Source organism: Sus scrofa, chromosome 14, assembly GCF_054392235.1.
Source record: "Sus scrofa isolate SSC_HxYL_T2T_F1_AM1 chromosome 14, Sscrofa_HxYL_maternal_Yorkshire_Landrace_v2.0, whole genome shotgun sequence".
Taxonomy (NCBI): domain Eukaryota; kingdom Metazoa; phylum Chordata; class Mammalia; order Artiodactyla; family Suidae; genus Sus; species Sus scrofa.
Genome location: NC_139396.1, coordinates 52,119,754 through 52,147,624, shown reverse-complemented (window position 1 = coordinate 52,147,624; position 27,871 = coordinate 52,119,754). Strand labels below are relative to the sequence as shown.

The 27,871-nt window shown below is 52.9% G+C and overlaps 2 protein-coding genes across 23 annotated transcripts in view; one reads left to right on the top strand and one right to left on the bottom strand.

The window, feature by feature from the left end:
* The window catches only part of TMEM120B (transmembrane protein 120B), a 58,799-nt gene extending 33,778 nt beyond the window's left edge, over positions 1–25,021 (top strand). Inside the window, exons 6-25 of one of the 21 annotated variants that reach the window (XR_014827313.1) lie at positions 1,380–1,469; positions 8,992–9,057; positions 9,565–9,626; positions 11,015–11,107; positions 12,797–12,861; positions 13,228–13,296; positions 13,780–14,799; positions 15,953–16,020; positions 16,139–16,335; positions 17,488–17,650; positions 18,435–18,545; positions 18,819–18,916; positions 19,505–19,618; positions 21,178–21,357; positions 21,554–21,625; positions 22,277–22,359; positions 22,493–22,574; positions 23,759–24,017; positions 24,380–24,522; positions 24,780–25,021. Coding sequence is in view for 6 of the 21 variants with exons in the window: in XM_084996268.1 (XP_084852394.1) it covers positions 1,380–1,469; positions 8,992–9,057; positions 9,565–9,626; positions 11,015–11,107; positions 12,797–12,861; positions 13,228–13,296; positions 13,844–14,128 (730 nt within the window). In the remaining 15 variants the exon portion in view is untranslated. Of the gene's footprint in view, positions 1–1,379; positions 1,470–2,440; positions 2,500–8,991; positions 9,058–9,564; positions 9,627–11,014; positions 11,108–11,429; positions 11,658–12,796; positions 12,862–13,227; positions 13,297–13,779; positions 15,492–15,952; positions 16,021–16,138; positions 16,336–17,487; positions 17,651–18,434; positions 18,546–18,818; positions 18,917–19,504; positions 19,619–19,913; positions 20,465–21,177; positions 21,358–21,553; positions 21,663–22,276; positions 22,360–22,492; positions 22,575–22,958; positions 23,029–23,758; positions 24,125–24,379; positions 24,523–24,779 lie in introns of those variants that run through there. The other 20 variants (XR_014827315.1, XR_014827318.1, XR_014827310.1 and 17 more) reach the window with 20 other exon arrangements.
* RHOF (ras homolog family member F, filopodia associated) lies at positions 15,461–27,442 on the bottom strand. 2 transcript variants are annotated; one of them, NM_001123190.1, is given in 5 exon segments: positions 16,818–16,982; positions 17,968–18,102; positions 18,190–18,299; positions 26,581–26,668; positions 26,975–27,112. In NM_001123190.1, coding segments are annotated over 5 exon segments (636 nt in total).
* Positions 27,443–27,871: the final 429 nt, after the last annotated feature.

Sequence of the window (27,871 nt, the reverse complement as noted above, 5' to 3'; positions counted from 1 at the left end):
ACTATAATTTTTTTTGTGTGTGTGTGTGTCTTTTTGTCTTTTTAGGCCACACCCACAGCATATGGAGGTTCCCAGGAGGCTAGGGGTCTAATCGGAGCTATAGCTGCTGGCCTACACCAGAGCCACAGCAACACCAGATCTGAGCCGCATCTGTGACCTACAGCATAGCTCACGGCAACACCGGATCCTTAACCCACAGAGCGAGGCTGGGAATTGAACCCACAACCTCATGGTTCCTAGTCAGATTCATTTCTCCTGCGCCATGACAGGAACTGCTTAACTATAATTGTTACAGGAGTTTCCTTCATGGCTCAGCAGTTAATGAACCTGACTAGGATCCATGAGGATGCCAGTTTGATCCCTGGCCCCCGTCAGTGGGTTAAGGATCTGGTGTCGCCATGAGCTGTGGTGTAGGTTGCAGAGGCGGCTCGGATCCAGCGTTGCTGTGACTGTGGCGTGTGACCCTAAAAAAACAAAACATTGTTATCCTCCCATTTCCCTCCCAGGGCCTTTATAGTTGAGGGGAGGACCTCCTAGTTCAGGGACAGAAATGGAGGGGATGGTGATCTCCCTGCCCTCCGTTCCCACATGGAATGGATCTGTATGACACCAGGAGATACAGAGGTGCTTCTCTCAGGGTCAGAGAGTCTTCACTGAGGCCCCGTTGGAGAGAGTCAGTGGCAGGGGAGCCCTCTGAGGGGCTGTCCGTTGCTGGCTCTCTCCCAGGACCCTTCACCCAGGAGTGCTCACAGAGGGGGCCAGTCTTCCCATTTTGCAGATGGCGAAGCTGAGGCCAGGCAGGCCTCTGGCAAGGTCACACATGGCATGTCTGTGGCTCTCCCCTCTGACCAGGGCACAGCAGGACCCCAGCTGCCACATTCTTCCTCTTCTGCCCAGCACAGGGCTGTGGTCATGCAGAGGAGGCAGGGAGTTCTTAAATTCATGTTTTTGTATGTGCAGCAGAGTTTACAGATGGTTTAAGGGGATAAGGGGAGTTTATACTGGGGTTAACACTACAGGCAATTTAAAATTGCATATTAGGTTTCCTGCTTAAAGTCCTTCTGTTGTCATCCCACCAGGAATTTCACATCAGACTACGAATTTAGAAGGGAGACAGGTTGTCGTGGGCTGAGTGGTTGGGGAAGGAGGAAAAACCTCGGCTAGAGCCTTAAGGGCCAGTAGGATTTGGATAGAAAGTTGAGGGAGGATGGGCATTGTAGGTGGAGAAAGGACCTTGTGGGGGTCCCTGGGGGGTTTTGGGAGGCACACCTGTGTGGGCAGTACTCATCCTGCTTTGCTGTTCTGTTGTGGTGGGGGTGGGACAGCCGTCCCTGGTTCTCATGCCTGCCCCCCTCCCTGGGGCTGTCTCTCTACACCAGGGTGACGGATGAAATCTTTAACTTCCTGCTGGTGTGGTATTACTGCACCCTGACGATTCGAGAGAGTATTCTTATCAGCAACGGCTCAAGGTAATGGGGGGCCTAGCTGTGTGGGGGACTTGGGGGGGTCAAAGCGAAATCTGTCATGGAGGTGAGGGCTGTCACTTTCATCCTCCCTTCCTCCTTGTTGGGGTGGGGATGGGGGGTATTCTTGGCTGTTCAGACCCAGGGAGGAGGAAAATGGCATCTGCTGCTGATGCAGCTTCGCTGGCTGTGGTCAGTTTCTTGCTTTCAAGAAGACTTAACTCAGATGGGCTTAACAGAGTAGGACATTAATTTCTCATATCAAGGAATGGATCCATTGGAACTGACTTCAGGTAAGGCTTAATCCAGGTGTTCAGACAATGTCATCAGGACCCAGTTTCTCTCTGTCTCTCACCTATGCCTTCTACTGTGTTGTCTTTATTCTTAGGTTCCAAGTAGGAGCACCCAGCAGCTCCAGGCTCACATCCTTATATCTAGCATTTGCAGTAAAATAGGGCCCAGTCCTCTCTTCACTAGGCCTCTTGGCACTCAGTGATCATGTGCCAGTCTCTGAACCAGACACTGTGGTCAGAGAATGCACTGCTGTGATTGGCCAGTTGTGAACCTTTGGAACCCACTCCCAGGGCCTGTCACTGGACGCCTAGAAGGTGAAAATCAGGAGAGGAATGGTTCCCCAGAGGAAAGTTAGGGTACTGTCACCAGAAAGATGAATGGATTGTGGTGAGAAAAGTGGATGGTCCCCCACAGGGAGATGAGAGTCTTGGGACTAAATTAAGATCCATGACTTGCCACTTGCAGGACTCATTTTCCACAGGTCTCTTGCCTTTTTAGACATTTGAACCCTGGCACACCATTCTTTTCCCTGTTTTTCCTTAAGCAGAAAGTAACAACCTTGCAACCCTCCCCACTTCCTCCTTCCTGGGGGCTGCTAAAGAATGGCCAGGAGCTGTGTATTTAAGATTGGGGTGTTTGCTAAACCCAAAAGTAATTTGCCACCTTCTCACTTCTCTGCCCAGTGATCTCCTATGGCATATCCCTGCCCTTCCAGGCCTTACCCTGAATGTAGAGCCAAGAGGTAAGGACCAGGGGAACAGCTATTCTTAGGTACCCAGCCCTGTAGCATGTAGCCCTTTAGAAAAGGTCAGTGTTTCTCAAACTGCTTTCGTTCTTGTCCCATGCACACTATTTTTACCCTGTCCACATATCACCTGGATGATAATTTTTTCACATTGAAGTCCACCCTCTCCTTTTTTAAAAAACTTACATAAATATTAACTTATTTCAAAAGGAAACTTTATTTCACCACCATACGTGGAAAACGAGCATCAGTTGCAGGAAAGAGGAAATAGTGTAAAAATAGATTTTCGTTTTCATTGTTTCATTAATTGAAGTCAATCATTTTTGCTTCCTAAAGGCTCTGAACCTGAGGGCTGATGTTTCTCTTAAGTGTGTGTAAAGAGAGATGAGCAGATCGTGAGAGGCTTTAAAGATGTCATAGCATTTAAGGATCTTTCCTTGACTTAATCAGGAGAATGGAAAGAATGGAAAAGATGACTTCTCACCAGGTGATTCAGTATCATCTAGAGTTATACTTAAATATTATCTAAAGGTTACACTCAGAGGATGCAGGTTCGATCCCTGGCTTTGCTCAGTGGGTTAAGGATCCGGCACTGCCGTGAGCTATGGTGTAGGTCGCAGACACGGCTCGGATCTGGCATTGCTGTAGCTGTGGCATAGGCCAGTAGCTACAGCTCCGATATTACCCTAGTCTGGGAACCTCCATATGCTGCAGGTGCAACCCTAAAAAGACAAAAAGAAAAAGTTACACTTGAATCCCATCTAAAACTTGGTGGTACCTAACTCATGCTTTGGGAAACACTGAAGTAGAAAATCTTACCAAATAAATAACATTTGTAGTTTTCCTTCATTTTAGTGACTAGTATCTTTCTGCTTTGGGGTGTGGTTGGGAGGGAGCCAGGGTAGAACCCAGTGGTGAAATGGGCCCAGGGCAAAGAGCAAGGCTGTCTTGCTACTAATTCTCTCTCTGCACCCCTGGGCTTGCTGTCAGATGTGGAATTTTGTCCTGATGGATTCATATTAAGAGTGTTCAGGGCATGCCACATCTTTAACGGTCACTAACATTTCAGTAAAAGTTACTCTGGTCTCTTTTCTTGTGTGACAAGCTCTGGATGGGTGGTTCCCTAAGAGGAGAGAGCAGGACTGATTGGAGGTCCCTGCAAGTGTGGGGCACACCTGGAAAACAGGGAGCAGGACTAAAGGGGAAGAGAGGAGTTCCAAAGACACCTCACTTGCCTGACACTTTAGTGGCGTCTTTTCTGGGGCCTCCCTAGGGCTTGTACTCTAATGGGACAGTAGGGAGGGCCTTTGAACTTGTAATGCAAAGCTTTGTGTGTGGTCCGTTCTGCCCCTGACCTGCCATACATCACACGTTTATTGAGCATTTTCTAAGTGCCAGACACTGAGCTAAGGAGTCCAAGACAGCATACACTCTGAGCCTTTGGGGAGCAGTCATTGAGGTTTTTAAAAAGACCATTCGTGGCAAATGTGCTTCAGGAATCTCAGTTTGTAATGGCACCATTCTATCAGGCCTGTCTCCCGACTCTGGCCTCGGGCACAGATTCAGATGGTGGTGGGGAGTGTGCCATGAGTGAGGTGGGCCAGTAAAGGCGTCTCATCTTCTGGAATGACTATGGGAGTTGTGGGCAATTTGTGGGGGAGGGAGACATGGCAGGTAGACTGAATCTGGGTGATTAAACTTGTGACTCATCCTCAACATCTGTTGGTTATTTAGCCTCCATCCTCCCCCAGCTCCTTCTTGGAGCTGAGTTCTTTCCTGGGGGCGAGCAAGGGAGGTGCCTGTGAGGTGCCCCTCACACTTGGCCCTTATTAAAGAATAGCTAAGAAACCATTTCAAGAAAGCACAGTGAGGAGGAGGGAAGAGTCCAGATTGGGATGAATGCTACCTTTCATCTCTGACGCACCCCAGGGCCAGCTCAGGAGCTTGCAGATCATACCCAGTAGATACCTCATGGTCTGTGAATTGAACCCAAGTTCTGTAGTGAAGGGAAGTCATGGCCATAGTGGTGTTTGAAAGACAGCTAGACCTGAGCTACATGGGCTTGCTGAAGGCTTGCTGCCCAGTTTTGATCTGAGCCTTTTTTGTCCTGTTCCCAGTTGCATCTGAGACCTGAATTAGGGGTGTGTTGGGGAAAACATGCCTAGAGAGTAGGGATGTGGGGGATACCCCCATCATGGAGCCACCCTTGATTTGTGTCTGATGCCTCTCATTTGAGCTCATTACCTCATTTAGTGCAATAAGCAAGTCAAGCTCCCTTGCAAATTTTGCAAATGAGGGAAAGCCACCTGATAAGAGTAAACATGAAGGGGCATTTGTTTGGAGTATAGAAATAGTTCAAAGAAGTCAAAAGGGCTCAACGTTTACAGTCCCCCTCCTTCTCAGTATTTCTTTGGCCCCTGCACTGGCTCCCAGCAACCCCTCAGATTAACAATCCTAAAGGAGAGAGCACCTTTTTTTTACTGGTCAAGGTGCAGTCTTGAGACAGACTTCTGATTGGTTAGGCACAGCTCACATGCTCATCCCTGAACCAATCACTGTGGCTGGAGGGATGCAGAACCCTGATTGGCTGGCTCTGGGTCATGTGCCCAGTTATCTTCCTCAGCTGCACTCCAGCCACCCCACCCAGACTGAGTGTGGGATCGAGGTGGTTCCCCTAAAGAAAGACAAAGCTGCAAACCAGAATGGGGACTGATTGACAGACAGGCAAAACAACAGATGTCCTCTACAGTAGTTCTGGGCCAGAACAAATAATGAATGAGGAATCATGTTGGCTTTTCTGACAAGCCAGCCTACCAATATGTAGCTCTAATCAGTCTTTATAAGCGCTCTTCTTAGGATACAGAGGTGTAGGGGTGGCAGGGGAGAGAGGGTGCTTCAGTGCAGAAGCCATTTCCCCAGGTGACCCTGAAGCTCAGAGCCAGAAGCAGCCTGGGGTTGAATAGTGACTGGTGCACATAACTTAAGCACACATGCACACATGGCTAAGGTGTCTTGGAAGGGAGAGGAGCTCTCCAGTCACAATTCCCAGGCACCAGGAAATACTGTCCCTACATTCTAGCCACGCATGCACCACCCTCCCTGGGGCATCTACTGTCTGCTCATTAAAAAAACCCACAAGTTCCTCAGGCTTCATTTCTGTGGCAGAACAGGCCCAGAGAGTGACTGTTAATGAGTACAGGTTTCTTTCTGGGGTGAGAAAAATGTCCTAAAACTGATTGTGGTCATGCTTGCACAACTTTTTAAATATACTGAATGCCACTGACTTGTGTACTTTAAATGGGTGAATTGTATGGTGTCTAGATGACATCACAATAAAACTGTTATATAAACATACACACGTGCACAAAACCAGAGCCCTGGGGTGTGCAGATGGACGACAGGGCTGGTGAACGCATGCTGGGGAAGAGGCCATTTTTAGCCTCTCCCAGTGCCGTTGAGCTGTGTTTATTGGTGGCATCTGTCAACGCTGGGCTTTGGGCACAGTGAGCTGTGAAATTAAGAGTTGTGCTCTGGGCATGGCGAGCTGTGAAATTAAAAGCTGCTGCTCAGCCAAGCTTGTTGCCCAGGGCCTGCGTCTGGCTCCAGCCACTCCAGAGAAAGGGCATTTCTCAGGGGAGCTTTGGGGGTTAGACAAAGGAGAATGGGGGTCACCAGGACTCCAGGGCTTGCAGGACTTCTTGGTTGTTCTTCAAGCTGAAAGTCTAAGGAGAGGGCCAACTGTATTTTCTGACAAAATTAGAGCCAAGGGGCCTCGTAGACTCTGACAGGCAAGATGGGGGAATGGGGAGGGGGAGACTGGGAACAAAGAAGTGGATGGACATCTCATCCTGTCCACATGGCATCCAATCCACATGGCACCTGCATCAGTCTCCTGTCACCTCTGAGCTGGTGGCATCGAGACCAGCTGCTGCTTTCACCAGCCACACCTCCTGGACATCACTTTTTTCATTTCAACATTTATCGAGTGCCTACTGTTTACTAGATACTTTAGTGCTCAGAATAAAGAGCCACCTAAGACCTTGTTCCTAGAGTTCCCGTCGTGGCTCAGCAGTAACGAACCCGACTAGTATCCATGAGGGCACGGGTTTGATCCCTGGCCCTGCTCAGTGGGTTCAGGATCCGGCATTGCCCTAAGCGGTGGCATAAGCTGGCAGCTGCAGCTCTCATTCAGCCCCTAACCTGGGAACTTCCACATGCCACAGGTGCGGCTCTAAGAAGACAAAAAAAATAAAAAATAAAAAAAGTAAAATCTTGTTCCTCACCATAACCCCTCAAACATCCACAGGCCACTGCCTGAACACCTACCTTATGGCCGGAACTACTATAGGGCTGCAAAGAGCAGAGGGGAATCAGGTGCTGTCACGCTCTTAGGACATCTGCATTCTAGCTGGAAGGTTTTAAGACAACTCAAATCCAATGCAAATTCACACCCCAATGACACACCAACTTTCACATGATAAGATCGGCAGAAATTTTAGATTTGGTATCCAGCATTAATGAGGGTTTGGGAACTCAGTAGTTTCCTCTACTGCTGATGGGAGTATAAATTGGAATAGCTGCTTTGGAGAGTAATTTGAGAAGTAACAATGCACATGCCCTCTGACCATCCTCTGTACTTCCTGGTGGGAAAGCCACCATGGGGAAACAGCATCATCGCACGGGGGACTTCCACAGGATGTCGTGACAGCATGGGGGATGATGATGACAGTTCAGGAATGGCCAAGATGATGGCAGAGCCATATCCTGAAATATCATGTTGCATTTAAGAAGTCAGCAACAGGGCTGTGGATACTGGCTTGGGGATCAAAACAAGAAAGCAAGTTGCAGAAAGATTTTAGTTAAAAAGAAAGTCTAATCCAGCAGCCCATCTCCATAACCAGCAGATTCTCAGGTTCCTCTGTTTGGTGAGAATCCTGGACTGCATCTCCTCTCTTGGCCCCCACTCTAGTTTTCTCCCAAGAGAGAGTTCTGGAAAGACGAAGATTGACTGTTTCTCCCACGTGGATGCCTTGGGCATCCTGCAGTCTCTACCTCTCTGTCCCTGGGAGGAGGGAGTCTGGCTGCTCCCAGGGGGTATTTGGCAGAGCAGATCGTCACATCCTGATAACTTAGTTCCTGGAGAGGGGTGGGGGAGGCCAGCAGAGGCCGGAGACAGTCTCAGCAACTTTGAAGAATAAAGGGACACTGGGGAGGGGATGACTGCCAAGCTCCCTGCTCTGCTGTGGAGGAAGGGCCTTGAGCTGGGGGATCCTGGGTTCTGACAACAAGGTCCCCACAGCTTTGGATGGGACCAGTGAGTACAGGGTGAGGGCCTGTTGTAGAGGAGCAGCCCAGGGCATGGGGTTCCCAGAGAGACGCTGCGTCTACAGTCTGTTGTGTCTCTGCCTCTGGGTGGGGTGACATACATGTCACACATGCGTACATGTGTGCATGTTCTGTGTTGTTTCAACATGCTTGTTGAACACCTACCCTGATGTATCAATGAACAGATACATCAGTGAACAGACAATCCCTGCTCTTTTGAGTGGGGAAGAGAGTTTACAAAACAAATGAGAAAATAATTTCAGGTAGTGATGAGCATGGTGAAGAAGTAGGGTAATGTGAGCCAGAGTGGGGTTGTCTGGTTGTTTTAGACAAGGTGGTCAGGGAAGGCCTCTTGGAGGAAGTAGCAGTTGGTCCAAAACTGGTCCAGGAGCCAGGCAGGCCTAGGTCTTAAAGCAGAGAGAACAGCAAGTTCGAAGGCCCTGTTAATCTGCTCAGGTTACCATGACAAAACACCACAGACAAGGGGACTTGAACAACATAAATTTTTCTCACAATTCTGGAGGCTTGAAGTGCAAGATCAAGGTGCCAGCAGGGGTTGGTTTCTCCTGAGGTCATTCCTTGGCTTGCAGATGGCCACTGCACATGCCCACTTCACAGGGCCTTTTCCCTATGAGCCTGCGTACCCCTGGTGTCTCTTTTCAGAATCCCCTCCCTGTCAGATTAGGGCCCCACCTTTAGGGGCTCATTTAACCTTAACTACCTCTTCAAAGGCTCTGTCTCTAATTACAGTCACATTTTGAAGTACTAGTGTTAGGACTTCAACATTGGAATTTGGAGGGACACATTTCAGCCCATAACAGGCCCTGAGGTGGCAGTGGGCTTGGTGGATTCAAGAAAGAGGATGCCAGGAGCATCTTAGGCAGGGGGCAAGGTTGGGGGACAGGGAGGCGGGACCTGGACTCACTGTGAGGTTAGGGATGTGTTTTGAGGGTAGTGAGAAGCTGCTGGAGGCCCGAGTGCCTCTCTGGGTCTCTGTGTGATTGTGCATCTAATAGGACAGAGGGGAAGAGTCATGGCTTGGGTGTCTTTCTTGCTCCAAGAAGCTGTCTCTGGGCCACAGAGCACCCTTCCATACACACAGGCTGGCAAGCAGGGGGATGCCTGCGTTTCTCTCCCCACCTCATTTCCTTCTCTTCTCTCAAGAATCAAAGGCTGGTGGGTGTCTCATCACTACGTGTCCACATTCCTGTCTGGAGTGATGCTGACCTGGTAAGTGTCTCCTGCTGTGCCCCAGGGCCTCTGTTCACCCTTCTAGGGAGCCTGTGAATGGGGACTGGTGGTAGGCAAGGGGGCCCAGATGCCAGGGCCTTGGGAGCTGACTTTTGGACCAAGAAGGAAAGTGTGAGCTTACAGTGGATCTGCAGGGAGACCCCAGGCCAGCTGGGAGTTTTCTGAGGAATGTCCTGTCTGCCTGCTAGCAGGGCAGAGGTGACAGGGAACAAGTCTGGACAGAATAGACACAGGTCTGTGACTGCCGAGGTGGGAGGGAAATCAGTGGGAATTTAGGCTTTAAAATGCCTGCATGAGCTCTCCTGGTTCTAAAATTGATTAAAGCAATGATGGAAATCACCTGGTCCAGCCCCAGAGACGTGATAAGGAAGGTCGAAATTGGATGGAACATCTTTTTTTCTCTCTTGGTTGAAACAGAGACAGGGTGGGATGAAGGAATGCTTTCACAGCAGGGCTCGGCTTCACTCTTCCCCCACTTTTCTGCAGGCCTAACGGACTAATTTATCAGAAGTTTCGAAATCAGTTTTTAGCGTTCTCCATCTTTCAGAGTGAGTGTCTCTTGCTCAGACTGGGGGGAGGGGCACTCATGGCTTTCACTGGAGGCTGTTGGGTGAAGGGTGTATCCTGTGTGGGGCATGAGACTGGGGGAGGTCCCTGGTTGGCCCAGGGGGGTCCCAGAAGTCCAGAAAGAGCCATCTTCCCACCCCCACCCCATCAACTCCATCCTCCTGCCCAGCCCCCAGCCCCAGGAGAGGAATGGTCTGATCCACTGCCACTCCCTGGAGCTCTGGTCACTGTCTTTTTCTTCCCTAGTTGCACCCTTTAGGGACCGAAGGTAGTGGGGGCACTAATTTTGTTTTCCTTAAAATGGAAATTTATGTTATTTTTCTCCTTTAAGAATTAATTGCTCCAGATTTATTTACAATAAGGGGTTACCTCTGGGAAGCAGAGATTGGATGGTTGCAGACAAGGAGAGAGAGAGGGATTTGCTTTTCACGGAGTACCTGTTTGGTCCCTTTAAATATTCAAAAAAATGCCATTTAGTTTTTAAATAAAACCCTGCTCACAGACAGACTTATAAGCCAAGATGGAAAATTATGGGTAATCCCACCCTTAGAGTGTTATTAAATCTATGTCCTTTCAAACATTTTTATTCATAAATACTTATATACACATATACTACATTGCGTATGATCTTTAAACACCGGGTCCCTCTACATAGCTTTGTTTATAACCTAGTTTATATTCTTTTAACAAGTATCGTGGGCATTTTTCCATGTCAACGCACAGAATTCTGCCTTCTCATTTTTAATGACTACAAAGTACCCCACTGTATAGAACTGTCTCTTTAATGCATCATTATACAAAGACAGCTCAGGTTATCTGAGAATTCAACTAGGCCCCAACTCAGCATTGCACACAGCTCCCAGCATGGTGCCCCCATTCCAGCAAGCATCCATTGAGTGCATACTGCATGTCTAGGGAAGCTCTGGAAGTTTCTAGCCTAGTTGGGGCCTAGTTGGATTCTCAGATAACCTGAGCTGTCTTTGTATTATGGATAAGGGAGAAAGCTGGTTCAGACGTGTGTGTGGTGGGGGTTGTACCGTGTGTGTGTGTGTGTGTGTGTGTGTGTATGTGTGTGTGTGTGTGTTGGGGGTGCCTTAGAAAGCTGGTTCAGATGTGTGTGTGTGGTGGGGGTTGTACTGTGTGTGTGTGTGTGTGTGTGTGTGTGTGTGTGTGTGTTGGGGGTGCCTGAGAAAGCTGGTTCAGACGTGTGTGTGGTGGGGGTTGTAGTGTGTGTGTGTGGGGGGGGGGGTTGTACCCAGGCACGGGCACCCTACCCCGGACCCTCTGGGCAGTGAGGACAAACTGGCCTGCAGTGGCAGTTTCGCTGGGTGCTCTAGTCCCTGAGGCGGGTGCTGTGCTCCCCCTGCAGGCTGTGTCCAGTTCCTGCAGTATTATTACCAGAGGGGCTGCCTTTACCGGCTGCGGGCGCTGGGGGAGAGGAATCACTTGGACCTCACAGTGGGTGAGTAGCCTGGCCTGGGGGGTGGAGGAACAAGCACCAGCCCTCCCTGCTCCCCGGAACCTTGCCCCCTGTGCGCCTTACTGGGAGCGGGTGCCAGTAAGAACCTAACAAGACATGCAAAGCCAGGCCTGCTGACCTCACCTCAGTTGCTTTCCATAATTCATTGTGGATTCCATTTTCAGTTCACAAAGCACTAGGCCAGCTCTGTGCCAGGCCCTTGATGCTGGCCTCCAGCTTATCCTTTTTCTTCTTTTTTTTTAAGTTTAACTTTTTAAAAATTGTAAATCAACTATACTTATAATTTAAAAAAAATTTTTTTTAGCTGTGCCCACGCATGTAGAAGTTCCTGGGCCAGGGATCGAACCTGTGCCACAGCATGGCCCAAGCCACTGCAGTGACAATGCTGGATCCGTAAGCGGCTGTGCTACAGGAGAACTCCTAGCTTATCCTTTTTAATGCTCTTCTTTGTGTGTTATGACATACATGTTAGCCTAGTGTTTTTGCACTTAATGCCATTTATGTATAATATTTCTACATAAATATGTATAAGCAAATAAGTGTGTACACGTTGGGAATGGGTGCCTCACTTTAACTCATAGGTTGCGTTCCCCATCAGAGAAATTCGGAGACCCCTCGCCTATGCCACAGCCACAGCAACGCAAGATTTCAGCCGCATCTTCCACCTTCACCACAGCTCATGGCAACACTGGATCCTTAACCCACTAAGCAAGGCAAGGGCTTGAACCCACATTCTCATGGATACTAGTCGGGTTTGTAACCACTGAGCCATAATGGGAACTCCCGGGGGGAAATGTTTTTAATAAACATTGTTTGTGGGTTTGATCCCTGGCCTCATTCAGTGGGTTAAGGATCTGGTGTCGCTGTGGTGTAGGCTGGCAGCTGCAGCTCCTATTCGACCCCTAGCCTGGCAACTTCCATATGCTGCAGATGCGGCCCTAAAAAGCAACAACAATAAAAAAATCATCCTCTGTCTTTTGAGATGGTCATTTACATCAAATTCCTCTGCAAAGTAGGTCCTCTTTTGTCAAGACTCGATTGAAATAACGCACGCAGAAGCTAGTTATAAAATGCAGAGTCCCATGCAAAGTAAAGAAATTATTGGGAGTTCCCGTCATGGCGCAGTGATTAACGAATCCGACTAGGAACCATGAGGTTGTGGGTTCGATCCCTGGCCTCGATCAGTGGGTTAAGGATCCGCTGTTACTGTGAGCTGTGGTGTATATCGCAGACGTGGCTTGGATCCCACAGTACTATGGCTCTGGTGTAGGCCGGCAGCTGCAGCTTCTGATTAGACCCGTAGCCTGGAACCTCCATATGCCGCAGGAGCTGCCCTAGAAAAGGCAAAAAGACAAAAAAAAAAAGAAAAATTATTAAAAACCTAGTGCCTGGCACATCAGCGTTCTCTAGAACGTTTTCAGCGTTCTCTAGGAGTGGTCAGCCCAGTTGGCTCATGATGGCTTGAGGTGTGGTGTGGTCAGGCCTGGTGGCAGGTGTTAGGCATGTTCCCTAGGTTATTTTCCTGGTGAGCCCTCACCCACCTGGAGGAAGTGTGGGCTGTGCCCCTCCCCCCTCTCATGTGTGTTTGAACCTGACTGATCTCAGAGTGATGTGACAGGCACGGCTGGGCCACCTCACATGGGCCTTTCGCTCCCTCCCTCCTCTCCACAGAAGGATTCCAGTCCTGGATGTGGCGAGGCCTCACCTTCCTTCTGCCCTTCCTGTTCTGTGGCCATGTGAGTCTCCCTGGAGTTTGTGGGTGTCCCTGGACTGGGCCGGCCTCCCAGGAACAGTTCCCCAGGCCTGTCTCTCTTGGCAGCCATCCTGGAGCTGGGCCCCCCCAGCTCCTGGGACCAGGATGGCCCCTGGGTCCAGGGATGCCCGAGGCAACAGCCAGAACAGTCCCTTGGCCAAACATGCCCAACCCCAGGCCCTCAGGCTGCTCCGGCCTAGGGTGCTGCAGGTTCTTTTGAGGGGTTGTCAGTGTCTTAGGGCAAATGAAAGCAGAAGCTGGGGGGCTTGGCCTCACTCCCTGGGCTTTCCCATGTGGGTCTCCAGGGGAGTCATGCGGGGTGAGCAGTGCCTGCCTCCCCTTTCTCCAGTTCTGGCAGCTCTACAATGCCGTCACGTTATTTGAGCTCTCCAGTCACGAGGAATGCAAAGAATGGCAGGTATATGGGCCTGTGTGGTGTGGGTGGTGTGTGTGTATTGGGATGGGGGGAGGTCCTGGGGAAGGTTGGGGACACTTCGGAAAGAATTCCGTGTCATCCACCACCCTCTACCCCTTTCTCTGCTGTCCAGTTTGTTGCTAGTGGGGCCTGGGAGACCATGGGGAGGGAACTGGGGGAGACCAGGGAGCCTCTCAGAGGTCCGGAGGAACTCAAGGTTAGAGCTTGCAGGGGGCTGAGGGAGGAGCCCCCGGGACACTGCCTGACCCCAAGGATTCACACGATTCACTCAGTTTCCCTGAATCTCTGCCTTCTGCTGGCAGAGTAGCTTGTGCTAATGGGGTTCTGAGGGGGCCACAGTGGGCATTTCAGCAAGGAGATCTGATCAGAGCCAGCAGGGCCTTTTCCTTCTTTCCCTTCTGCTCCCTGCCTCACCTTCCCCCTCCTGCCCTGGGCGCTCCCCTTCTCTACACGCCCCTCACCCAGGTGTTCGTGTTGGCGCTCACGTTCCTCATTCTCTTCCTCGGCAATTTCCTGACCACACTCAAAGTCGTGCACACCAAACTCCAGGAGAACAGAAGCAAGGCCAAGAAGCCATAAGCCATGGGGTCGCCCCCCGTGCCCCTGGACTTTGAGACAGCGGGGGACTCCCAAGTGGCATCCTCGCTGCCGGATATCCTCCCCACCAGTGCCAGTGGCCACTGGCAGCAGTGACCTCAGGGGCCAGGGGCATCGCTGGGAGCAGGGCCTCGGCCCTGGTCCCCAGCTGGACGAGAGGAATGTGACCCCAGCCTGTGGGCTCAGAATTAGCCCGCCCCAGCCTCCCTATTTATGACATATTTAATATTGGCCTCGCCCCTTCCCTAGACTCTGCGGCCTTCCTTACCCGCTGCTCGCTGCTCAGCGAGACTGGGTCAGTCTTCCTGGGGCGGGGGGGAGGCTAAGCCTCAGGGAGCCCCTATGTCCCCCATCCTGTCATGTAAACCCCTCAGGTTGGGCACTGGACATTCCTCGCTGGGGCTGGTTCTCCACTGACCTGCTATTTACGCGGCCCCCTGGGGAGCGAAAGGAAGCCCCTCAGGGTCCTGTGGAGCCTCCTTACCTGGGGCGCACAGCTTCTGCTGTAAGCTCCCAGCCTCGCTCCGCAGCGGGGACATTCAGGTTCTCAGAGAACCCCTGTCAGTCTGTGCTTCGTGCTCTTTGTGCTTCTGAGCCTCCCCGCGCGGGCCTCCTGGGGAAAACGGCCGTGCCCCGCTGAAGCTCGGGGCTTGGCCTGAGGCGGGAGGGTTGAGGGGCACCACCAGAGGGCGCCCTTGCACCATCCTGTGGCCGGTTTGAGGGCGGGCCCCACCGTCCCCCCCAACCCCCCCCCGCGCCCCCTTGTCCACAACGACCCTTATGGGGTTTCCTGACCCCTGCTCCTCAGCCCTCCTTCCTTAATTCTTGCAGTGAGCCCTCAAGGAGTGGGACCAAGACCCTCAGCACTGGTTAGGACTCAGCTGGTGTGTAAGTCACCCATGCTCTGGCTGCCTCCCTTCGCCTCAGAGGTTCTGGAATGTGGGGAGAGTCAGAGCAGGCTCACTTGGAGGAGACCGCACTCTGGAGGCCAGGGCAGGGCTGCTGGTCACTTCATGTTAGGTTCTGTATTCGTGAGGAGGGTGAAGACGCCAACAGGTTTGGTTGCATTTTTTGCTGCTTCTCACATGGGCCTCAGCTGCTTTTAATGACTTGCCTAGAAATCCCCTTTGACCTGAGTTCACAGATGGCGCCCAGTGTCATGCTTCAGCCCTCAAAGGGGTTTAAATTTTTTTAATATGAAATTTCCCCTCCCCCCTGTATGATTCCACATGAAAATCCACATTTCTGCTTTCCCTGGAGAAATGGAAAGATCTAGCAACATTCCCCTAGGGCAGCATTTGCCTGGGCTGAGCTGCCTTGTCCAGGATGGGGTGCTTGCTTTCTGGCTTGCCACAGGCCCCACCACTCCCTTTTATCCCTGCCCTCTTTCACTCATTTGGGTCTCCCATCTGGTCCTTTAGGCACTTGGGTTTGCCCCAGACTAGAAACTGGGCAAACTTTTTCTGTAAAGGGCCTCATGGTCTGTCACACTACTCTAACCTGCAGTTGTAGGGCAAAAGCAGCCAACACATGAATGAATGGGCGTGGCTGTGTTTCAATAAAACTTTTATTTACAAAAATAGGTGGCCAGATTTGGCCCACAGTTGTTTGTGGACCTCTGTCCTAGACTACTGTTTGTCCGCAAGGCCTTGGGGAACCTAGGTAGGGTGGGCTGGACTTTGGAAGTCTCTTTCTCAGGCCCAGTGGACCAACGCACTGGGCAAAGGAGGGGCTGAGGCAGGAGCCCCTGAAGCTGTTACCTCCTCTTAGCACTGATTCCTGAGCTAACTCGGCAGCCACCAGCCCTCAATCTCTGGGGCATCAGGATCACCTGGGGCACTTGTTTAAAAACTCCTGGGCCCGTGACCTCAGACCTTTCAGGAGATTCAGAGAATGTGTGCTGGGTGTTGATCAAGTCTGTAAACGAAGGGCGCCAGGATGGCCTTGGTTTCAGATCTCCCTATCTTGACAGAAGTGGAGCCTGGGAGGGACAGTGGAGAGCTTGATGACTAGTTAATGAGCCAGTGCCGTCCTGCTGCAGGTAGCGAAACTGTCCTAGAGAGCCTGACTTGCCCAAGATCACTTGGAGCTGATGTCCCTTTTCATCTGGCAAGTAGTTGGAGAAGAGGGGTTGCAGGGGAGGAGACGCTGAGCAGGGGTCAGGTGGACTGTCCAGGAAATACTTTTTGCTCTTTGGGAAGTTCCTTTTGCCTTTGTATATGCCCAGCTCTGGAGAGGTGGCAGCCAAGCCAAAGGCTGAGACTGAAGTCTTCTGTGAGGCGTGGAGGAGGAAGGGCAGGAGGGGGCTGGTGCCTGTGTTCTTCTGATAGGCCCCAGTCCCATCGTGGCGGTAGCCTGGATTCCTAGGAGGAGGAAGCCAGAAGCTGAAGGATGCAGCCATGCCTATCTCAGGAGTCCAGGGAGGTGGGTGACTTGGGAAAGCACTTGGGGGCCATGTGGAATGCTGCCAAGTTTCTCATTTACCCACATACCAGACGTCATTTTTCACTTCAAGCATAGCCTTTGAGGACCTACTGGGTGTGCAGAGGGGAACACACAGCTGGGGGGAGGTTGTGATGCGGGCACTCCTGAGTCCTGGGGACAAGAGCTGGTTCCAGGGTACAGAGGGACTCGGAGTCCAGCCTCCTTACCCATCACCACCACACAGGCCACAGCTCCCATGAGTCCAGAGTGGGGCTCATGGCCAGAGCCCCAGCTGGGAAAGGAGAGAGTTCCAGAAAGTTCTAAGAACCTAGCCACAGGCTCCAGACACCAGGCACTGGAGACACCAGATTCCAAGTGCTCTTCAAGAGCTGGGGAGGGGCAGCGTCTGGGAAGCAGTCTGGGCCTGGGGACCCAGGCCCTGTCAGTTCAATCCTGAGGGCCGTGTGCCCCACCAGGATGTGTCAAAGCAGCAGGCACAGCCGGAGTTTTTTCTGCCGCTGTGCTTTCTTCAGAGCACCAAGGGCAACCTTGGCGGCCTCTCGGAAGACGTCCTCCACGTTCTCTCGAAACTTGGCAGAACATTCCAGGTAGAGGGCAGCTCGGATCTGCTCGCAGGCACTCTGGCCCTGGGTGGGGGAGGGGCCAGGATTAGAAAAGGGGCCTGGAGCATGGGGCGCCTCCTGCGAGGCCTGCTCAGGGATTTAGGGGCTTTCTGGGGGTGGGGCCCCCCCGTCCCCATCCCAGGGCCAGCTCCTCCCCCTCAGTGTGTGCACATGAAACACAAGGGCCAGTTTGGTGTCAACCACAAGCTGCAGCTGCTGGGAAAAGCCCATCCTGGCCTCCACCCCAGGCTCTCACTCTCCCCAACCTTGGCCAGAGCCAGGGGCTGACTTCAGCCAAGAACTGAGGTGGTCTGTTGTGTCTACCAGGTCTGTGAGGAGAGCTGAAGTCCTTGAGACAGTTCCTACATGCCTCTCTCTCTGCTCTTCTCAAAAGCACAATTTAGGCACCTGAGCTATTAGAGTTAAAAACAAAACAAAACAAAAAAAAAACTTCTAACACATTTATTAATGCCTATTTCTTTTTATTAAACTTCATTAGCTTTCCGTTGTGTTCTTTTTATTCTCCCAGGCCTCACCCAGAAGGCTGCAGGGTTTGGTCAGGTTCATGAAAGGACGCCTGCTTTCCACAGGGGCCTGCCTTTTCAGGCCCCTAGGAGATGGAACAGGATGGTGGTTAAGAGCCCAGGCTCTGCAGTCAGAGTGACTGGGATGGGATCCTGGCTCTACTTAAGGTTAGCTTTGTGACCCTAGGCAAGCTACTTAACCTTTCTGAGTCTTGGTCTCTCTGTAAAACAGAGAAAGCTAACAGTACTTGCCTCAAGGTTATAAGGATTAAATAAGTAATATAAAGTGCTCAGACAAGTGGGCTAGCAATATTAATATTTAAAAATTATTATTCTTAGAATCCTGTTGGCTTCAGGCCCCCAAGGGCCATTAAGGCACCCCAGATGCAGAGGTCAAAGGCCTGGGAAGCTTTTTGGCCATAGCTGTGCCCAAGTACCTGGGCTCCTGGCAGTGGGGTGGGGTAGAGGAGGGGCCCCTGGCCCACCTGCATGTAGGTGATGGGCTCCAGCTGGGCTGCCCGGAGCTTGCGCAGCTGTTCCTTGTCCTTCCTCAGGTCTGTCTTGCAGCCGATGAGCACCGTGGGGGTCCCACGGCAGAAATGTGTGACCTCAGGGAACCACTGCAGAAGGAGAGGCTGGGCATCAGGGTTGGGGCCCCATCTGTGGCCCCTTTTCCACGGGCTGGTGGGCTGGGAGGTGGGCCTCACCTTGATGAGAACGTTGTCATAGCTGGTGGGGTTCATGACATCGTAGCAGATGAGCACGAGGTGGGTGTTCTGGTAGGACAGGGGCCGTAGCCGGTCATAATCTTCCTGCCCTGAAACCAGACAGTGGGGGTGGGGTGGGGATGGTGGTCAGGGAGGTACCCTTGACTTCACCTGAGTCCCTGTCTGAGCTCAGAGGGGCAAGGGAGGGGTTGGGGTCTCTTGGGCAAGCCACTCTGTGTCTCTAGGCCTTGGTTTCCTCATCTGTAACACAGAAGTGGAAGCCTACAGTCCTGGTGGTAGCAGAGATTACACAAAATAAAAGCCATGCGGGGCTCGGAGATGGGACAGACTGCAGGGTAAGTGCTGGGAGAACCACTAGCAATCATGGCCGTGACAATCCTCGCCCTCCCATCCGTGCCCTGGAGCTCAGTTTAAAAGCTCAGATTCTGAAGTCAAATCCCTCCCTCCCCGAAGATTCAGACCAGAGGGGCTGGGTGGGCCCAGGACATTGCAGTTAACTGTGAAGGGTGCCCTGGAACCTGGACTGAGAGGTGCATGGTTGAACTCCTGCTGTTCTGGCCTAGTGGGGTGGGGGGACTGCTGGAGGCAACAAGCATTTGCCCGCCCAGGTCCACATGCTGCCTCACGTGGGAGAAATGAACAATTCTGATACTCGGCCCCTCCCAGCACCAACTGAATCAGAACCCAAGGCTGGGCGTGAGCAATGGTGGGTTGGTTTTTTGTTTTTTTTTTTTAATGTTCTTAGTAATTTTTGATTGACAATTTCAAATCTACAGAAAAACAGCAAAGAAGAGTGCAAAGAACTCCCTTATTCAGGTTCACTGAGGCTTTACGTTTTGCCCACTTGCTTTATCTGTATGTAAACACTTGGAACCATGTGAGAAGTAATTGCAGACCTTTTACTTCTTAACTGCTCAGGAGAGTTCCCATGTAGTTTTTCTAAGAACAAGTACGTCTTCTCACCTACCTCAGTCCAAATATCATACTCAGAAACCAGCACTGACACTGTACTCTTCTAGTCCAATCTAATACAGGCTATATTTAGATTTCACCAATAAGGGCCTGGACTATTTTTCCCCCAGTCCAGAAGCAGGCTCAGGATTATGCCCTGCATGTGGTCGCCATGCCCCAGTATTTTTGAAAAATTCCCACAGTGAGAAATGAGAGCCATTCAGGCCCACAGGCAACCCCCAGCCACCTCCACAGAAAGGCTCAGGCAGTGACTTCCTTCCGGGGAACATGGAACCTGGAGCCCAAGAATCTGCCACCCCTCACTCTAGACTATGGTTGCCAGGGTGGTGCCAGCCTGTCCTCTACCTCCTCCTGCCAAAGACTTCTCAGGACAAGTGGCCTCGGAGTTCCCTTCATGGCTCAGCAGTTAACGAACCCAACTATTATCCATGAGGACGTGAGTTTGATCCCTGGCCTTGCTCAGTGGGTTAAGGATCTGGCATTGCCTGAGCTGTGGTGTAGGTTGCAGACACGGCTCAGATCCCATGTTGCTGTGGCTGCGGTATAGGCCAGCAGCTGTAGCTCTGATTTGACCCCTGGCCTGGGAACTTCCACATGCTGGGGGTGTGGCTCTAAAAAGCCGGGGGGCGGGGGGGAAGGTCAAGGGGCCTCTCCAGGGAGCACAGAAGGCCATGCCCTGCTCTTAGACCCCTGCCACCACCTCCTTTTGCACTTGCTCCCTTTCAACCCAGGGATTCCTGAGAGTGTGCAGTGACCATGCTGTCATTCAACCAAAGTCCCCTCCACCCTGGAGAAGGGGGGCCCAGCAGACTCAGGCCCTCCTGCCCTCATTTCTACAAAGCTGGAAAAATTCTTGTAAGATGGTGGAGAGCCAGCTCAACATGTTACTTCAGCCCATCTCCTCCCCTCGCCACACATGTCCCCAAACTGTCCCCTCTCCTAACCTTTGTCTACATCTTTCTAGACCTGGACTATCTGATAGGGTCACTTAGCCCCATGTGACTATTTAACTTAATTAACATTAAAAATTCAGGTTCTCCATTGCACTGGCTACACTGAAGTGACTGACTGTCACACGGGGCTAGTGGCCACCATAATGGGCACTGCAGGGGCAGAACATTTCCATCGTTGCAGAAAGTTCTCTTGGACGGCAGGGCGCCATCCTCACCCAAGCCACCATTGGTCTCCTGTGCCACCTCCTCCCTGGTCTCCCACTGCCCTTCAATCCTGGCAGCTGGATGGATCTTAAAACACAAATAAAATCATGTTCCTCTCCCCTCAACTGAAACACCTTCAATGGCTCCCTCCTGCCCTTTGTGGAAAATCCAAGCATCTACTAGTGGTCCACAGGACCCTAGCGCCCACCAGCCTTGACGTCATCCCCCTCCCTCCTTCCCCCTCACTCACTGGGTGTCTACAATGTGAGGATGCTGCTCATAATTCTGGTCTCATGTCCATTCTGATTCCCTTGAAGAAACATGACAGGAGATGACAAGCAGTTGTCAAGTGGGGCTACTGCACTCTGATGTCTTCCCTCGTCTTGCCGGCTGATTCCTCAGAGAGGCCTTCCCTGGACACGCCAAGTCTGTCCCCTGTTTGTCCCCTAATCTGTACTCATACACCTTCATGTTCACTGCCTGTCTGCCTGTAAGCACACTGAGGGCAGGGTCTATGTCTGTCCTTAAAAATCATTCCTGGAGTTCCCGTCATGGCTCAGCAGTAACAAGCCTGACTAGTATCCATGAGGATGTGGGTTCGATCCCTGGCCTCACTCAGTGGGTTAAGAATCTGACTTTGCCATGAGCTGTGGCATACGTAGGTCACAGACATGGCTCAGATATGGCGTGGCTGTGGCAGCTGCAGCTCCAATTCAGCCTCTAGCCTGGGAATTTCCATATGCTCCAGGGGTGGACCTAAAAGAAAAAAATTCATTCCTGGCACCCGGTAGGCACCATCGGCTGGTGGGCTGTTTTGAAGTTGTTCAACTCTTGGCAGATGCAGCGGAGATAAGGGCTGAGATGCACCACTGGGTTTAGCAATTGGGGCCTGTGATGACTTCAGCAGGGCTGATGGAGGCAGAAGTCAGGCTGCAGCTGAAGGAGGAAGTCAGACCAAGCCTGCTCCTAGCTCAGGACCTCTCCCTTGCTGGTCCCTCTTCTAGAAGGCTCTTTCCAGGTAAAAGCATGGCTCACTCCCTTCTTCCCTTCAAGTCTCTGCAGAAATGTCTCCTCTTCCAAGAGAACTTTCCTGACTGCTCTGAAACAAGAGCCTCCTTGGCAGACTGTCCCATGACCAACTGTGGCTTTTTCTTCCTAGCTACTGTCACTACTTGACATCACTATATGTACATGTATTTTTGTTGTTTCCCCAGGGACACATAAGACCCTGAGGACAGGGGTCATCTTTGTCTGTACCGGTCACTGTTACATCGCCTGGGATACCGGCAAGCTTAATAAACATTTGGGGAACTAATGAACAAACTAACTAGTGGGTGAATAAAGTGTAGTGATCATCTCTCTGGCTTGCAGGTTCGCAAGGGTAGTTCACGTCCCCATAATTTAAGTAGCAGTCCTGGGAGGGAGGCTGGGCGGGGCAAGTTCTTCCTGTTAGGAGCTCACGTGGCTAGGGGTTTTTCAAGGTCATAGACAGGCACCCTGGGAGCTGAAGCACCAACTCCGTCCCCAGCTCCAAGGTCAGCTGCCTGCTCAGCCACTCTAAAAGCACCAGTCCTCTCAGGAAGCCTGCCCAATTGGGAATTAACCTCTAGACCTCAGTTTCCTCATATGTGAAATGGATATGTGAGAGGCAGGTGAGCCTTAATAATAAAATAAAGAGTTCCCTGTTGGCTCAGCATATTAAGGATCTGGTGTTGTCAGTGCTGTGGCTGCGGATTTGAACCCTGGCCTGGGAACTTCTGCATGCCATGGCACAGCCAAATAACAAGGATAATAATAATGAAAACAGCTAACATCAAAGATATTTCTCGGCAGTGCTCGCTCATCACATGCCAGGCCCCATTTGAAGCCCTTTACCTGCATAGTCTCCTCCTTAGTATGACTCCTCACTTGTGACTATTGTCATCCCCAATTTACAGACACAGAAACTGAAGCAGAGAGGTGAAGTGACTTGCCCAGTGCACACAGCCAAAGGAAGCTTCCTAAAGCAGAGGACCAGAGGGTAGGGAGCTATTCTCACCCTGCAAGCCCCAGCCCTGACCCAGTGAGGAAAAGGTGCTAGGACGGGAATCTTAAGAGAGGGAGGGACTCTGGGAGAGGATGGGGAGCAGCCCAGACCCCAACTCCTCCTCTAGGCTGCCTTCTTAGCCTGACTGTGCCCACCTCAGCTTTCTCCAGGATCCAGTAGGAGCCTCCACACAGGGAGCAGGCCTGCAGGTAATGGACTTCCCAGTGCTGCTGAGCTTCTGTCTCCCAGAGGGGCATCTAGTGTCTAGTGTCACGCCCCTCCCCTGGGAGTCCAGGACAGCCGGGCTCCCCTCAGACTCATGTTCCTTATTCCTGCCCCTTCCCTCCCTGGGCCTCAGGTTCCTTATCTGGAAAAGGGGCTAATAACCCTGCCCTTGGTATTGAAAGTAAAGAACCTTGTGGCTGAGCAATGCCTGGCAAAGGTGAGGGCCTGTGGTTACCACCGAAATAGAAACTCCCAAGGGACAGGGGTCCTGGGGGGAGGCGGGAATTCTAACCCCACGTCTTTGGACCCACAAGCTTCAGGGGGCCTACCAGCCACAAGGTGATGTGATTACCCTCATTTACCCACAGTGATGCCAAGGTTTAAAGGGGCAAGTGATCTCCCCAGAGGTGAACAGGGCTCCCACTCTGGCCTCTGCAGGTGAGTGGGCTCCAAAGGTTAAAAAGACTCCCGAGTTATGCGCAAAAGGATGCATTTGTTTCTGGCGAGGAAAGACCTTCTGGGGCGTGGCTCCCCTTGAAGCCGACCATCTTCCTGAGGCTGGTGGTGCTGTGGGGCGGGAGGAAGTGAGGCCCTGCCTCACGCGAGGGTATTTCCTTTGTGGGAAACTCTGCCAGGGCAGTCATCTTGCCAGGGGCAGGGTCTCTAAGGCCTGGGGCTTGGTTGAGGAGGGGCCGCAGTGGTCCCCAAATATCCCAGAGGACATCCACAGGGCACATTGTTCCCAGCTTCAGCTGGGGCATTGGTCAGGGGAGGGGTGCAGGCAGTGTGAGAAAGGGAAGCTGCCAGAAGGGGAACCCGCTTTTACTAGTGCTACTGGGGCCCACCCACCTGCATTTCCTCCCTGGAGATGGGAGTAGCTGGGGCTGGGGCAGCCTGGCTCTGACAGACCAGCAGCATCAGCTCCCCAGCCCCAGGGCTCCTGGCTCCTAGACACCCCTCTTGTCCCTGATTCCGGTCTGAGCAACTGCTTTGCCCCCCATTTTTCCTACTGTTCCCACCTCAGGCTGGGAAGGGGACCACAGCTCGCCACCTCCCAGTGCAACCCCACCCCATCCTGCGAGGCCCCAACCCTGGGCCCCACCCCAGGGCCCAGACAGCTCTGTCTCTTGTTGGTGTCTTCACATCCCGCCTCCCCCTCTCTGCCCAGGAAACGTCAGACTTCACCGCAGCTTCCTGCCGGCAGATGAACTGCTAGGGCAATGGGTGCTCACAGCCCCTGCCCCTCTTCACCTTTGAGCACTGAGAGCTCCGTCACCCCTCCATCCACCCTCCCGCCGCCGCTGCAGTGTCTGTAACTGCTTCCGCAGGATGGAGACAAGTGGCCAGACTGTCCTCCCACACAGACCCCTGCAGCCAAGGTCCTGGGTGTGGAGAAATTCAGCATACCAGAGGCCTGGGCACCATTGGTTGGTTGGAGGGATGCTCCCCTGCCCCCACCTTGTGCCCCCGCCATAGGTTTTAGCCCATCAGGTTCTAGTACTTTCTACAACAACCTTTACTAGACTCATCTCCATCTTGGTCTCTGCCTTCACTTAGTCTCTGTCTTTCTCTAGTTGGTCACCTGGCCATCCTTCCTGCCACTGTCTCCTGGTATCTGTCCACCCCAGAGGGAGAGATGAGACTCATCATCTTTATCACAAAGGACCTTCTCCAGGGTTGTCTCTGCACCCAGGCTTCTTCCTCACTCATTCATTACACAAGCCTCGCTCTAGGACCAGCCGTGCTGGTACTGGCGGATGGAAGAAGAATGACCCAGGCTTTCCTTCAGCTCCTCCCCACAGTGAGACTTTCTCAGTCACAGCAGACACCCCTGATGGAGCAGCCATGTCTCTCCCCTCAGAGCACCCCTCCTGGGCTGTCCTGCTGACTGTGAGGCCGGTCTTCTCCCTCTGGGACTGACTCCACCAAGAGGTTCGAACCCCAGCTCTGCTTTTCTGCTGCCTGGAACGGTCCCGCTGGGAAAGCAGGGGTGGGGACTGGCACAGAGCTTGGTAGGCCAGGGTTCAGAAGAACAGGCGTGGGCTCGGGCCTGGGCCTGAATGGCAGTGGGGGGGGGGGGGCAGGGAGTTAAAATCACAGTGATGGCACTTAGTCCCTTCCAAGAGCCAGGCCCTGACCTAAGTGCTGTACATCACAAGAATCTGATTTAATCCTCATGACTATTTTAGCCCTGATTACAGAGAAGGAAACTGAGGCCCAGGTGTCCCCAGTGACACAGCCAAGGGGGCTGGCTTCAAAGCCCAGGACTGACTCCGAAGCATGTGGCAGGAAGTTGTAGGCAGGGTCATCATGGCCCCCGGTGGTCTCTGCTTCTGATGACTTGGGAAGGACTTCCCCTATCCCTCCCACTGTGGCTGTTAGTGAAAATCCTTCCCAGAACCTCCACAGGACAATCTACTCTGATAAGTTCTTTGAGTGTCTTTCTCTGAGTGAGGCCAGAAAGACCAGAAGTGGTCCATGCACTCGGTCTGATGAGGGAAGCTGCAGTGAACAGTGAACCCCGGGGATGTGAGGGCAGAGGACCGAGGAGAAACTAAAAGCTTCGCTCCGACTCTCCCTACTCTACAAGCACCCCACCCACAAAGTGGGGTTAATGAACCTGCCCCTACTTGGGTCTGGGACAAGGAACATGTGAAACTAAAAGCATTCCAGATGCCACAATTTTTACTGCTCTTGTGGCCACGCCCTGGGAATTCCTCAGAAGCCTTTGGCTTTCCCAGTCCATAAGGCTGGAGGCCTGGTCCTGGTCTGGGGCCAGCCCTGCAGGGCCCTCATCCAACAAGAGAGGGTCCCTAGAGGCCATTGTAGTGGGGGGACACACCCCTACAAAGTCAGGAATGGAGGTGGGGCAGGGAGAGCCCTTTTCCCCATCATCTCCGGGGTGGAATGAGAGATACTACGGGCAGCCTTGTGCGGGTGGGGTGGGGGGGAGGTGATCCTGGATTTTAGCCCCATCCAAGGCCAGTCAGAAGACTTCACCTCCAACATACAAGGCCTGGCTAACAGGGCAAGGAGCACCTGATGACATGGTTCCACACAGGTCACTAAACACTGAGTCACAGAGGCTGGGTGAGGCCCCAGCTGGGAATCCTGACCTTTGCCCCTAGTGCTGATTCAGCCAAGAGGGGAGTCAGGGCAGCATGGAAGCTCCCCCAGGGTACTAGGTACCCAAATCCTTCCATTGGCCATGCTCTTCCCACCCATCCCCCAACAATAGGAAGGATAATGACTGTGCCGCAATTAGCATAAATACACTTGCCTTAGGAGCTGCAGGTGGCAGAGAGCCTTATTTTGCCAGCCAACCGCCCCCCCCCTCCCCCCGCCACAGCTCTGTTCCTTCTTCAGGGCCTGATTCCTTCCCAGGGAACCAAGAAGAAACAGAACTGTAGCCACAGAATTCTAGAATCACAGGCTCAAAATTGTAGATCACAGAGTTCCAGATCCATGCCCATGGAATCCCAGAAACACGAGATTCAGAATTTATACCCATAGGGCCCTGGAGCCTCAGGACTGCTGGCCACAGAATCCTGGAGTCACAGAGTATTCTGGAACATAGGACCCAGAAATGCAGCCCACTGAATCGTACGCACCAGGGGACTCAAATCTGAAGCCCACGGAATCTTAAGAGATCACAGCATGTAGCACACAAAATCCTGAAACTTTGGTAAGCAGAAGCAAAGCCCACGGCTTTCTAGAACCACAGGAGAGGAACGAAGCTGTGAGCTCCCGGGAGGACATCAGCACTAGGAGGTGCCCCTGGAGCTCACCTCCTCCAAATACTCGGCCTCCAGCACCACCCAGCTAGGCGGTGGTCAACTGGCTCCCAGCCAGCGCCCCTCCGCGGCCTCCAGGAGTGACAGGATGTCAGAGCCCCAGAGAGACTGGAGGGCGGGGACGTTCCGCGGGGGATGCCGGTCAGGGAAACCCTTCCGGCAGACCCTAGGACCCCGGCTGCGCAGGCGCACTCACCGGCAGTGTCGTAGAGGTTCAGGGTCACCTCCTTGCTGCCCACCGTCACTCTGGCTGTGTACTTCTCGAACACGGATGGGGCATAGTGCTGTCGGAGGAGGGGTCGGGTTGTGGTTCTTAAGGGGTGCGACGGGAGCCCAGGGCCCAACTGGACCCCCATCCTCCACCTTCATCCCCTCATTCTGCTGGGCCCAGACATCTCTTTGCTAGGCTCTGGAATTCCCGAGGGGGCGCCCCGGGGTGACAGCCGCTTCTCCGTGCGCAGGATGCTGAGGACCTGGACCCGGGGCTCAAGCTGAAGACCGTTCCTCGTCCCCAGTGGTCCCAAGTCCATCCCCACCGCCCCTAACCTACCTGCCTCCAGTCTTCCCCCCCACCCCGGGGCGGGCCTCACCTCGGGGAAGGAGCCCTGGCTGTACACCATGAGCAATGAAGTCTTGCCGCAGCCGCCATCGCCCACGATCACAATCTTCAGCTCCTTCCGGCCCGGGCCTGGCGCGGCGGTCGGGGCCGGGGCCCCAGGGGTGTCCATAGCCCGCAGCCGGCAGCACTGGCGGCAGCGCGCAGGGAAGAGCGCTGGGGTTGAGCGAACGAAGCGGGGGCGGGCCCGGAGGCGGGGCTAAAATGAGCCCCGCCCTCGGAAAAAGACACCACCTCCGCCAGGCAGTCAACCGGGTCGACCTCCCAGCCTGTTTCCTTCCTGCTAGGGTCTCAGGCCAGTCTTCACTTTTCATTCCCAGGGAAACTGAGGCAACTGAAAAAGCGCTCAGCCGCAAGCGCAGCTCCTATTCCCCCCCCCACTAGTCACGGCGCGCCCCCAACCGGCAAGATACGACGTTTCCATTCCTCCCTACCCAGCACCTTTGATTGGCAGACTGTCTTCGGGCACGGACCCTCTGATAGGCCGACTCGGCCTCCTCCAATCCGACAAGGACCCTTTGATTGGCGGATTGTCTCCCAGCGGGTTCGAGGAGTCTAGATCTCAAGCTCTCAGCTTTGCCCCGCCCCAACTAGGTGGCCTAGGGGAAGTCTGACCTCTCCCCCAAGAAAGTAGCGTCGGCGGTGCCAGGGAAGATCAGGGTATGGAGGTCGTGTCTGCCCATCAGATACCTGCTTGTGTGCGGGGATCAGCAGTTACGCTTACCTATCACTCCGCCCCCAAAGGTGGAGGTCTGGCGCCCTCTGCCGGGCGATTGCCTCGGCGCCGCGAATTTGGAAACAGGTGAGCGGCCCCAGAACAATACCCTTTCGAGGGTTGGCCCCAAACCACGCAAGCTGAAGCCTCTTTCTA